The 13644-nt window shown below is 43.0% G+C and overlaps 1 protein-coding gene across 3 annotated transcripts in view; it reads left to right on the top strand.

The window, feature by feature from the left end:
• gabra5 (gamma-aminobutyric acid type A receptor subunit alpha5) overlaps positions 1-13644 on the top strand; it is an 81085-nt gene that overhangs the window by 50156 nt on the left and 17285 nt on the right. For 2 of the 3 annotated variants that reach the window (XM_042334558.1, XM_007891109.2), the window contains one exon: positions 5916-6068. The exons of the other annotated variant lie outside the window; for it this stretch is intronic. In XM_042334558.1, coding sequence (XP_042190492.1) covers positions 5916-6068 — 153 coding nt within the window. The remainder of the gene's footprint in view (positions 1-5915; positions 6069-13644) is intronic. 3 annotated transcript variants of the gene reach the window in all.

The following is a 13644-nucleotide window of genomic DNA, read 5'->3' on the forward strand; positions in this document are numbered from 1 at the left end:
TATTAATAATCCTTACATTTGATTTCTCCTTATCACGTCGTTGAGTCGTCTCAAACAGCTTCACAGAATATATTGTAAAGTAAATTGACTTTACTTTTGTGGGCGAAACGCGGCAGCCAATTGCGCACAGCAGTGTCGCACAAACAATTACACTTTTTGAAAGAAAGCAATCGCTCTGTGTGACAATCTCAAATGGCTTTTTTTAAAAATATATACATCTATAAAAAAGTTTACCAAACACCAAGGGGAGGGTAAAAAAATTGGAGCTGCCAAGTGCCAACAAATTTCAGCAAGTAAAAAGGACTTAAACACACAATAAAACCTGTTAAAATAAAACTGCAAGCTCAGTGCCACCTGCATTGCATATATTAATAACAATCACTTGAAATAGAGCCTTATCGCATCGTCGGAAAGTCACAGCATTTCACAGAGACCAATTGTCTCCTGCAAAATGCTATCTTCCCACACTACGAATTGTCCCGCGTTTAAATACACGTCGTTTAAATGAAACACCAACATCAAATGGCAGAATTGCATTGTGGCACCATTACAGATCCAAACTCATCTGGTGGGATTGCAGTAAGTGTGTGGCTCTATTAGTTCTTCGTGGTTGGGGGAGTTGGGCGCAGGGGGAACCTGTTACCATCTTGCTATCTGCGTTTGCTATTACCGTTAACCACAACTGCAGTTAAATCAAGCCATTCAAAGCGCTCTAACGTCAAAGCAGCACCTGACCACTCAAATGTACTAATCTTCCGTGGGAAGTTGGCAAATATTAATATACACTGAGAGACACCAATACATGCAGTTTCCGTGTTGCACAAAAGGGAATTTCAATTTCAATTCTTGCGCACAGTAATCCAATTTTAGCTTCGGATTTCTCCTGCATTTGCCTTTTTCCCTCCTCACCGATAAATTCAGCAGCCTCTGCACTAAACAACAGCAACAAATTGTTTTTATACAGCGCCTTGCACATCGGGAGGACATCCCAAAGCACTGGACAGTCAAGGGTTTGCACCCGAGCTGGGGGTTGGAAGCAAGGGGTGTGGAGGGTAAACCTGGTGGGGGTGGGAGGACGGCTGCAGTCTTGGTCATAGGGGAAGGTCTTGAGAAGGTAAAAGAAATAAAATGTGGTCACTCATTCCATGATTGTGGTCCATTGCTATGACAATTGGCTGCCGTGTTTCACCCACAAAATACACAGTCAATCCACTTTACAGTATATTCTGTGAAGCGCTTGGAGACATCTCAATGACGTGGATGAGGCGCTGTATCAAATGTTAGGATTATTGTTTTTATTATTTTTAAAATTGTAGATGTTAAAATTGTGTTGGGGACATGGAGAAGAATTCTCTTTACAACAACACAATATGCAACTCTTTTATGTCAGGAGGACATCCCAAGGTGCTGGACAGGGTCCACTTCTCAGTAGTAATGTCCGGTTACCGGTTTATTACAAAGGTTGGTATTAGTGTCGGCTTCCCTGACTCAGATAAGGGGGTTCCTAGTTAATCGGATGAGCTGGCACAGCAGAGCGCCTTTGCTGGGCTAAATTTTAAACGAGTCCGATAAATTAAAGTAGAAGTCGGGAGGGAATGAGTTACCTCCCACCCCTTCCAATCGCATCATCTTGGTTCCACTTGTACCAATTTCTTGATTATTTTACTCTCAAACCGATTTTGTTTTTAACCTTAGAGCAGTTAAGATGGGTGGGGGACATACTAATAATATGAATAATAATTTGCTTTTGATATAGTGCCTTATCGTGTCTTCGAGACACCTCAAGGCGCTTCACAGAATATTGCAGCCAATTACGCACAGCAGTCGCGGATTGAATGAGCAAATTATTATTATTATTTCGTTGAAGGGATTAAGGGATGAAGCTCAAAGGTTTAAGATGAAAACGTGGCTGAAGTGGAAATAAATACTTTTTACGGATGCGTACAAGAGAAAAAGGAATAGGGTGATGGGTACTGTCAAACCAGTTTCCCTGATCAAAATAAATCAGTTCTTTGCATGTCCTCATGTCCTTCTTTGCCGTCCAGCACAGAGGGCGCTGTATAAATCCAAGTTGTTGTTGTTGTTGTTGATGAGTCATTTGCAACCAGGTCGATCCCAAGATAAGAGTATTTCACACGTGTAAGAAAGGGGAGAGACAGACAGGCAATAAAAGAGTAGGAATAGCACGTTGACTTACCAGTTGACAATCATGGCTGCGTTGTTGTCTGGCACGAACGGGAGTTCTGCTCTCACTCTCAGAGCAAAGAGGCAGAGGGTGAGGCAGGGGATAGCCAGCATGGTTCAGGGTGATGTCTCTTAAAGAGAGAACAGCCAGGGTTTTTGTGGCGTTGGCGTGTCAGGGAAGCGAGGACACCTCGTGCCTAAACGATCCTGGACACTTCACACTCATTCTGGCAGCGCGGCAGCCCAATGTGTCAACGATAGAATCCCTTTGAAGCTGCATTTAATCTTCAGATGTTGGTTGGGATATTCAGCAAAAATCCCCCCCCCCCACACACCACCCTCTCCCCCACTACATTGCAGTTTCTTCTCTATCCAGATAGTGGAAAGATTTTATCTGTCCCTCTCCCTTTCTCTACGGGCAAATAAAGTATCTGGTCACTGATGCTCTCTGTGTTACACAAGCAAATCTGTGCAAAGGGATGGGGACGCGATTTGCCTGTGAATGCAGATTGAAGCAGGGGATTAACGCCACACAACAATCGGATTTGCAACAGAGGCAAGCAGTCAGCCAGCCAGCCATCGGTGGATTTTCTGTAGATTGTGAGGTCTTTATTGGATAGAGAGAGCAGGGTTTAGGTGTGGAAGACAATCACAAAGTTGAAACGTGCTGCATACAACATGTTATAAATGTCTGGATATCGCTATATCAAATGCAAGGATTATTATTCATATTATGAGTACGTGAAATGATAATCATCTTTGCATTTGATGTAGAGCCTTATCCCTTCGTTGAGAGGACTCAAAGCGCTTCACAGAATATATGGTAAAGTGGATTGGCTGTGTATTTTGTGGGTGAAATACTTTTATTATTTCCTCTGCCATTCAGTAATTGTGGCCCAAATGTTTTTAACATTTCAGAGAGTATAGAGAAATTCTTCAAGGCAGCCTCAATTTTCACCCTCAGCAGGGGATTAATGCCACACAAAACGCCCACATAATATATTTGAACATTTGAATAATATGTGTGTGTGTTACATAAGCGTTCTGAGATGTTGGCCCGTGTGAAGGGACGCAATATAAATGCAAGTTGTTGGTGTTACCAAGCACGCCATCAAATGTTGCATTCAGAGAGAGTACTTTTCCAAAAAAAGTATGTTGTTTGTTATACGGTTTATCTTAGTGTTGGCAATGGAGAGGCAGACAAACTCGTACAGTAGTGTGCAATCAACAGAATATACTTTTTTAAATAAAATGCACCTTTAATAGTACCTCGGTTCAATTATCCTCTAGATATACTGTCATACCAGTAGACTATTGTGTCTGTGTTGCCATCCGTCATGATTTCACATGTGATTCTTTCAGGACTACAATGATTGCAAGTCAGTTTGACTCAGTTGGTAGCGTTGACTATGCTAAGTCCCTGTCTGCCAGACTTCCCAACTCTTCCCTTTACAAACTGCAGATTATTGAGAACTCTGCAGCTCGTGTCCTCTCCCGCATCAGGCTCCGAGACCCTATCACTCCCACCCTCGCCTGGCTCCACTGGCTCCCCATCCCGGAGAGGTTACAGTTAAAAATCCTTGTCCTCGCCATCAAAGCCCACCACGGTCTTGCTCTTCCCCACCTCTGCAACTTATTAACCTTTTACAGCCCGCCCACTCCCTCCGCCTAGTGGACATTGGCCTGCTCCATGTCTCCTGCCCTGCCTGCTCCACCATCAGCGGTCAGACCTTAAGCCTTTCCACCTTCCCCACCCTCTGGAACTCCATCCCGGAGCCCCTCCCTTGCCTCCTTCACAGCCTGCCTCAAGACCTTCCTCTTTGACCATGCCTTCGGACATCCTCCCACCCCTATCTCTCCTTGCCCTCAACCCCTCTGGACTGCAACCCCCAATTCGGGTGCAAACCCTTGACTGTCCAGCATCTTGGGATGTCCTCATTACTTGAAAAGTGCTATACAAACAAAATTTGTTGTTTTTGTTGTTGTAATGTATAATAGCCAATTTTGCCATGTCTGGATCTGAGAAAAACTCAACTTGAAGTAAAATAATTGACTTGGCATTGTCATTATCATTATCTTCATCATCTTTAAAATAATAGCATAACAATCCCTAAATTATGATTGAATTAATCAATTCTTCTCACTTTAATTTCTCACTGATGGATGTCAGTAATTTTGTTTTCAGTGACGTTAAGTGGAATTATAAGAATATTGATCATACACAACATGCAAAGCCTTTCACATTAGGAGGACATCTCAAAGCACTTGAATGGATTTATTGTAAAGTGTAATGATTGTGTGTTTTGTATACAAATGCAGAAAAGCCAATTTGCATACGTCAATGTTTCACTAATGACTATGGAGTGAATGATCATTCTTCATAAATCAACAACAGCCTAGTCCGTGAGTTCAGATATGGGGCTTGAACTTAAAAACCTTCTCACTCAGAGACAAGAGTGATTCCACTGAGCCCGACTGAGACATAATGTCTCCAATTCTGAAGTGGGTATCATGTCACTTTATTTCTCACTGATTATAACACCCTTTGTTCAAGCACAACGCATAAAGTTGTTCATCCTGACACTGGACTTGATAGTTCTTTGACTAAGTGAGAGAATTCAAGTAATGCAGGAACGCACATTTTTTGCCATGTTTTAAAGGGTTGTTGTTGTTGAATGAGGTCATTATAAATAATCATTTCATTCAAAAGAGTGCTTATCAGGTCTCTATGACAACTCAAAAGTGCGTCATAGGATGTACTATAGAGTGTAGTGACTGTCTATTTTGTAGACAAACACCTTCATAACCCTACTATGATTAATTTCCCATACTTGTTTTTCATTTAAATTGCATTTTATTGCATATAAAAGGAGATATGTCGGCGCTTTGTTTGCTGAAAGTTGATTTTAATCCCTCGGCTATGCTCCGAAATGTTAAGAAAATAGAGTAAGTCTAGATCAAAGGAGATTCCCCATAGACGTTTGAGAATAAGATAATGTAGTCCAATTGAACGCGATAATGCGAATGGCAAGATTCCCTTTTGTTTTTGTCAAATGTTTGTTAACGAATGGGTCTTTTCAGTGAATCTGCTCCATTTTTTAAAATTCTATCCTAGAAGCCCTTCAATTCACCCCTTCTAGAAACATAGAAACAGAAATAGGCCATTCAGCCCCTCAAGCTCTGTTCCGCCGTTCTATAAGATCACGGCTTATCTGCACCTTAACTCCAATTACCCACCCTTTGCGCTGTGTCCCTTAATACCCTGACCTAACAAATATCTATCTACCCGAATCTTGAAAATGTGAATGGATTCAGCATCCACATCCTTTTGGGGGAGAGAGTTCCAGATTTCCACTACACTTTGGGGTGAAAGAAACACCTCCTAATTTCACTCCTAAACGGCCTAGCTCTGATTTTAGGATTATTCCCCTTGTTCTGGATTCCCCCAGCAGAGAAAATAGTTTCTCTCACCTCCTTCAAGGTCTGCCTCACAACCTTCCTCTTGCCTCCAAAGGTGTTTCGGCCATCTTTCCTCCCACCCACACCCCTTCGACCCCCACCCACAGCTCAGTTGCAAATCTTGGAACCTTGGGATGTCCTCCCGAAGTTAAAGCAATATATAAATGTAAATTTGTAATTTTGAGCGCTTGGAGCAATGACGCCCTTTGCTTTCTATTTTTACTGATGTTCCGCTTTCATTTCTCTTTGTCTTTTCTTCCTTTGTGTTGCAGGTGATTATGTAGTCATGATAGCAAATTTCCACTTGAAGAGAAAAATTGGTTATTTTATCATCCAAACCTATCTTCCCTGCATTATGACAGTTATCTTATCCCAGGTGTCATTTTGGTTGAACAGGGAATCTGTCCCCGCCAGAACAGTGTTTGGTAAGTTTAAATAAGTTTTAACTTGACTCGAGTATTAGAAAAAAATTAAATTGCATTGCGTTTCAAACAAACTCACACTGTCATCAATCAAGTCAGTTAACTGTAAACAACAGTATGGCTTGGGTTCAGTAAGTGCTGATAGCGTCTTGTTCTTTTTTTAGATAATCTGAAAAAAATTGCAGCATCATTCACTGTTCCTCTAACAAATTCACTGGTACAGTAGATGTTGCAGATTCCTTTCATAATAATGATACTTGTCTTATCATGTCAAATCGTCTCAAAACTGTTAATGCCAAGAGTTACTTTTATGTGTGTGTCGAATTTCTGCAAACATTGCTGGGTTTAACAGTTAAAAGAATGAGAAAGGGCTATTCTCACCTTTCAGCTTGGCTTGTCAATTAAGTCCGTCAAATGAACCTGCACGAGATATGCTGTTACCCTCCTTCCCCAATCTCTGGTGTGAAACCTGTATCAAACTGCTCCATGGTAAATCACCATTCTGACCTTTTCTCGCTTGTGTACCACAACTAAGGTTGTGGGTTTGAGCCTCACATTGGGACTTTGGCTCAGTCTAGGCTGACATTCCGGTGTAGTGCTGGGGAATCGATGCATGGTCTGAGGTGCTGTCCTTCTGATGAGACGTTAAGCTGAGGTCTGGTCTGCCTGTTCAGGTGGACGTTAAAGATCCCATGGTGTTATTCAAAAAGAGAAGGGAGTTTCTCAAGGTGTCCTGGACCAACAATCCTCCAGAGAGAAAAAATATAGTCATTCACTTCATGATTGTCTGTGGGAAAATGCTGTGAGCAAATTGTGTTTGTCTACAAAATACACAGTCACTATACTTCACAATAAAAAGCCTGCAAAGCTCTTTGAGACATTCTGACAACGCGATAAGGTGTTATGTCAAATGCAAGGATTATTATTAATATTATTATTATTAAGTCACTGTTTACTGCACCGGAAAGCAGCTACCGATTCTTCTAGTGAAAATGGGATTCGGATGCATTATTGGGGAAGAGTAGAGGGAAGTTTACCCTGGATCTGACTGTGTTGTATATCTCAGGTGGGAATGATCATTACTGAAGCCAGGAGCTCAAAGTGGAAAAGTGTTGAGTTTTTGGGGGGTAAAAATAATCTGTCGGGTAGTTAATAATAATCCTTGCATTTGATTATGGCGCCTTGAGCGCTTCACAGAATACATGTAAAGTGAATTGACTGTATATTTTATGGGCGAAATGAGGCAGCCAATTGCACACAGCAATTGTCAGCAATTGTCCCACAAACAATCGTGGATTGAGCGACCAAATTACCAAATTATTGCAATCCACAAATCGACTAACAACTAACAACAGGGTTCCTACTTACCGCCAAACAGAGTCATGTGGAGAAAGGAAACTTGACTAAGGTTTTGCCTTGACCCTGAATCATATCTGGGTCCTCTCACTTGCAAGGCGAGTGCTCTAACCAATACATTACAGGACTCCAAACTGTTAGTTCAATATTAGTTCAACGTGTTTTCTGCTCATAACAGTTCCCTCGAGTTGAGCCACACCTAACCCACTGATTCCAATCATGACTGACTGTTAAAGTAGATTGATTAGCTGGTGCTTAAGGAGGACACTATCCTTATTTCATACTTTAAATAATGTAATAGAACATAAGAACATAACAACAACAACTTGCACTTATATAGCTCCCTCCTCGGAGGGTAGCATCTCAGAGCGCTTAGCAGTGGCGGAGCCTGACTCCGAGGCAGGGGGAGGGGGGGAGGTGGCCATAAGCACGGTCGAAGAGGATAATTTTCAGAATTGCTAAGCGAAAGAATTGCTAGGCGAAAAAAGACCAAGGCCCATCCAGTTTGCCATCCACCATCCTCGCAGTTGCAGGACAAGTTATGCCCCAAACTATATAATTATATCCCGAGATATTATTTCCTAACAGAAATCTGTCTAATTTGTTTTTGAATGAATCAATACTTTCTGCTTCCACCATCTGTCCCCCTGGTGAGCCCGCTCCATATGTTTACTACTCGCTCACCGAAGTAGTGTTTTCGCAGATTCGTTCCGAATTTATCCCCCATCAATCACAGGCCACGTCCTCTGGTTCTACTGTTCAGTACAAGATAAAACAGCGTATCATGCCAATACAATTCTCGTTTCTCCTAGAAGAAATGCTCTTTGCCTTCTTATAAATGCAATGACCAGAACTATACATTGTGCTCTAGTTGCGACACCGGATTGTTTCTAGACTGAAACAGCGTGTTGCTGTGATGGGAGGAGGAAAGGATGAGTTCAAATGGGCTAAAGGATTTTCTTCCTTCTTCTTACAAACCCATCTTGTAAACCGATTGGGATTTAAGATTATATTTGCCACTTGGAATACAATCTGTCAACTTTGGCAAACAAGCAAAGCTTTCTATTCTCGGATATGGCTTTTAAAGTTCAACCTCCAAAGGAAGATAAAAATCTCCTTAGTAAGACTTATCCAACCATTGTAACGAACACATTAAGAGACCAATGATGGATTCATATACAGTATCTCATCAGAGCAATGGTTTTGCAACGCACAGACACTAAACCCAAGGAGCCACACACAACCCACCATTAATCCACAGTCAATAAAGCACAATAGGAGCCAATGCAGATGAAAAAAAAAGAGATGTGCCTACCTTGTGTTGGAGAATTCGGATGAGGAAATTGTAGCGTAATCTTCACCAATCCTGGAAGAGGTGTTTTTTTGAAAAAAATCACGCAGAACAAGGCTTTAATTTGGAAAGAAAAGCTCCTCAGAAAAAGGCTCTTGACCAAAAGGAAGAAAGAGCGGAAGAAAAAAACAACAACAAGGCGTTCTCGAGATTCAAGGCTCCAACGATGATATCCGAGTCAACAGAGGAAAAAAACACAAGCGCAAAGAGAGAGAGGAAAGTCCAGAGTGCGGAGATTCGCTGCACAGCTGGGCACAACACAATGCGCTGTCTTCCCGGAGTTCCACAGCTGGACTGGTGACACATCTGCCCAGCTAGCGGGACAGACCAGTGCACACCACAGGAACTTTGCCATTCATCTATTTGGCCAGTGCTGCAGCTAAAACAGAAAGATACATGCTTATTTTAAGACCAAAACTCACCTTAAAGCAACGGCCTAAATAGACAAACAAACAATGTCTCACGGATGTTTGCGATATTTATGCAACTTCTGATTTAGCCGGGCAACTACTGCAAAATAGCCGGGCAACTGCTTTGACCATTTGTCTACCAATTGCAGAAATGTAATAATAATAAGAAGAAGAATCCTTGCATTTGACTTGGAACCTTATCATGTCTTTGAGACGTCTCAAAGCGCTTCACAGAATATACTGGAAAGTGAAATTAAACGCACCAAGTTTGTTTCGGATGAAGTTCACCACCTGTTGCCTCGACCCGCTCCCCATCCAGCTGCTGGTCACTCAACACCCCCTCCCCTCCCCCCTGCTGGCCGACACGGTCAACCAGTCTATCTGCTCAAGCTCTGTTCCACTTCCCCTGAAAACTGCCGTTATCACACCCCTCCTCAAAAAACCCACCCTTGATCCCTCTAATCTCTAACACTACCGTCCCATTTCCAACCTACTCTTCCGTGCCAAAGTCCTGGAACGCATTGTTGCAGGTCAACTTCGGTCACACCTCTCCCTCCACTCCCTCCTCGAGCCCCTGCATTCTGGTTTTCGCCCTGACTGCCACAGCGCAGAGACAGCACTTGTCAAAGTCACAAACTATATCCTCTCTATCTGTGACCAGGGCTCCCTCTGCTTCCTCGTCCTTCTGGATCTCTCTGCCACGTTCGACACAGTCGACCTCGCCATCCTCGTCCATCAGCTCTCTTCCCTCATCCACCTTAGTGGAAGCGCACTTGCTTGTTTCGAGTCCTACTTAACCAACTGCCTCCATTTCATCTCGGCAAATGGTTTCTCCTCCTGCCCCTGCCCATACACCTGTGGGGTACCCCAGGACTTCATCCATGGCCTGTTCTTTTCCTTATATAGATACTCCCCCGGCGATCATCTGCAGACACGGGGTAAACTTGTGGATGACACACAAATCTACTTTGCCTCCTCCAGTACCAACTCCAGGTTCGCCGATTTACTATCAGCTTGTCTGGCAGACATCAAGGCCTGTATAAGTGCAAACATCCTGCAGCTGAATGTAGACAGGATGGAAGCCATACTCCTTGGCTCCTGTCAATGTCTTCACTCCTGCAGATCTAAATTCTTCAACCTCCCTGGACTCTCCCTCAGACTCACTGAACCAGTGCGCAATCTAGGCATCCAGTTCGATCCCCGGCTTCCCTTCTTCCCCCACATTCGGTCCCTGACCAAACTGCCTTCCTCCATCTCCGCCACATTGCCCACCTCCGACCTTACCTTACCCCAAATGGAGTCAAAACCCTCGTGCATGGGTTTGTCACCTCCCGCCCGGAATACTCCAACACATTCTACGCTGGTCTCCCCAGCTCCACTATTCAAAAGATCAGCTCATTCAGACTCTGCTGCCCACATACTGACCTGGACCAAACTCCATCCCCACATCTCCCCAGTTCTGGCCTGGGCTCCACTGGCTCCTCATCACCGAACTGATCGAATTCAAGATCCTCACTCTCGTGTTCAAATCCCATCACTCCCTGGCACCTTCCTCCCTCTCCAACCTCCTCACTCCCCAAATCCACAACCCAGCGCCTCCTCTTGACTGGCACCGGCTCCTGCTCGTCCCTCACACCATCTGCCCCACCATTGGAGGTTGTGCTTTCAGCTACTCCTCCCCAAAATTTGGAACATTCTCCCTCAATCTCTTCACCTTTCTCTCTCTCTGCCCTTTTTCAAGTCCCACCTTAAAATCTTCCTTTGCGACCATGGCTTACAGTCACACACCCCCACCCCCCAACCCCACAGCTCGGAGTCAGGCTCCACCATTGTTAAGCGCTCTAAGATGTTGCCCTGCATGAGGATGCTATATAAGTGCAAGTTGTTATTGTTGTTGACTGAGATAGAAATTCTGTATTCAAATATTCTCTTTTCCGCTGAAAGCATTCAGCGACTAATTGCAATATTTATATCAAACAAACATCATCTAAGAATCTTGTTAAATAATTCTTCAGTTGTTTACGCAAACCGCTTTGTCATTAGTTTGTGTTAAATCACAGAGAGCTTTGTTCTAATCAGATCATTAGGCTTTGAAGATTGCTGACCTGTTGTAGCATGAAATAACTCTTCAAAGGAAAAAGAGTGCCTCGCATGATGAAATCATGCCTTCGTGAATGTGCAAGCGTACAAATGTTAGCAAGCGGGGCTGATTTCACAGAAGACTTGCTTCATGTTACATCAGCAATGGATGCTGAAAAAAGTGCTGGGGCAGAACAGAAACACTTAACGTGAGAAGTGCAACAGGAATATCTCAAGATCAGTCATCGTTGGCTGTTTCAGTGGCAATACTTTTCATTCAGTTCCCTTCTCTCTTTTTATGTCTCCCTGCACCTCGTGTCATTTCTTTCTTTTCGGTCAACCGGGTGTCTGACATGTGCAGAAACCCATCATTCATGTTTAAGAGTATCCAAACCAACTGAGGTTTCCGTGCATCCCACCCACACATGGGAATTATCCCTGTGTCTAGTATACAATCCCCAGAGGGATACACCCTGATTACCTAATTTAAAACAGTATTACACTATCTAATAAAAAATGAATGGTCACTTAATCCACAGCTGTTTGTGGGACACTGCTGTGCGCAATTGGCTGCCACATTTCGCCCACAAAATCTACGTCAGTTCACTTCATAGTATATTCTGTGAAGCGCTTTTGAGACATCTCGAAGACATGATCAGGCGTTATATCAAGTGCAAGGATTATTATTATTATCTTCAGGTCCCACTAAATACTCTTCCACTGCAACCTATGATCACTTCCCTGTCTCCGTTTCCCATGTTTGTCATTCAACCCCACCACAGCAGAGTTCTGAGATGTTACCCTGAGATGTTATACAGGAGGTGCTGTTTAATTGAAAATTATTCTTGTAAGATCATATCCCACATCTAGGCTAATGCTCCAATAGATTGCTGGAGGTGTGCTGCATTGTTGGAGAGTCCTTCCTTCAGATGGGACTTTAAATTGAAGTCTCTGCCTGTTTAAGTAAAGGTTAAAGATCCCACGGCATTATTCAAAAAAATAGTCCTGGCCAACAATCCTCCCAGATAAAATCGGTCCTTCATTTAAAGGCTCTTTGTGGGATCTCACTGTGAGCAAATTGGCTGCTACGTGTTCCTATAAATTCACAGTCACTGCACTTTACAGAAAAATCCCTTTGAAGCGCTTGAGACAGCCTCCTGATGTGAAAGGCACTGTAATAATAATCGCTGCATTAGATATAGTACCTTCTCAGGTCCTTTGCGACGTCTCAAAGTGCAATATGCTGCAAATTGAATAGACTGTGTATTTTGTGGGCAAAACGATCAAATGTAAGGAGTATTTATTAGGGGTTTATCTTCTCGTTGACCCTTTTAGGCAGTGACTCAAGAGCAAGGCGAGGTAACTCATCTCCTTTCTCTTCTGAGAAAAAGGGCTTAGCTTCCACTCGGTATTATAAGCTACCCTATGTGAGGGGCGTTATGTAAATACAAGTTGCTGTTATTTAAATCACAGGAACTTCAACACACAAGCACAGGAGTACTTTAATTCTTGGCCCACTTCGGGTCGGTTATAATAATAATAATAATAATAATAATAATAATAATAATAATAATAATCCTTGCATTTGACACACCGCCTGATCACGTCTTCCAGACGCCTCAAAATGCTTCACAGAATATACTGTAAAGTGAAATGACTGTATATTTTGTGGGCAAAATGCGGCAGCCACAAACAGTGGTGGATTGAGAGACCAAATTTTTTTAAAAAGGGATTATTACGCCTGGAAAAGCCAATCGACCAACAAACGGCTTCCTACTTACTGCTAGGTAAACAGAGGGATGTGGAGTAAGGAAACTTGCCTGAGGTTTCACTCTGCCCAGAAATCGAACCTAGGTCCTCTGGCTTGCGAGGCGAGTTCTCTAACCAGTGAGCTATAGGACTCCATGGTTACTGAAATAAAACAAATTTATGGGCCTGCATCACACATCAGTCAGCATCGGAAAGAGAAAGATAGGCTTGAGGTGCTGGTTCAGCCCTGCGTCACAAGATAAGCTTGTTTAGTTACTGTTTGGAGCATTCGTGCTTCAGTGGTGTTGATCATTGACTGCATTTTGGCACAGTATTCGACACGCACTACGAGATCCCATGCGCTATACATAGGGGGTGAAATAAATAATCCTTGCATTTGATATAGCACCTTTCACGTCAGGAGATTGTCTAAATAGCCCATCCATAGGATTTATTATAAAGTTTAGTGAATTTTGTAGGCAAACCCGGCGGCCAATTTGCACATAGCAAAGTCCCATAAACAGCCACAAAGTCAATGACTATGATCATAGGTTAATGAGATGAATGGCAAAATGGTGGGGCAGTGTGAGGTTTGAAAAGTGTATATACATATATATAATAATTCATATAGCGC

Source organism: Callorhinchus milii, unplaced genomic scaffold (genome assembly GCF_018977255.1).
Source record: "Callorhinchus milii isolate IMCB2004 unplaced genomic scaffold, IMCB_Cmil_1.0 Scaffold4, whole genome shotgun sequence".
In the NCBI taxonomy this organism is placed as follows: Eukaryota; Metazoa; Chordata; class Chondrichthyes; order Chimaeriformes; family Callorhinchidae; genus Callorhinchus; species Callorhinchus milii.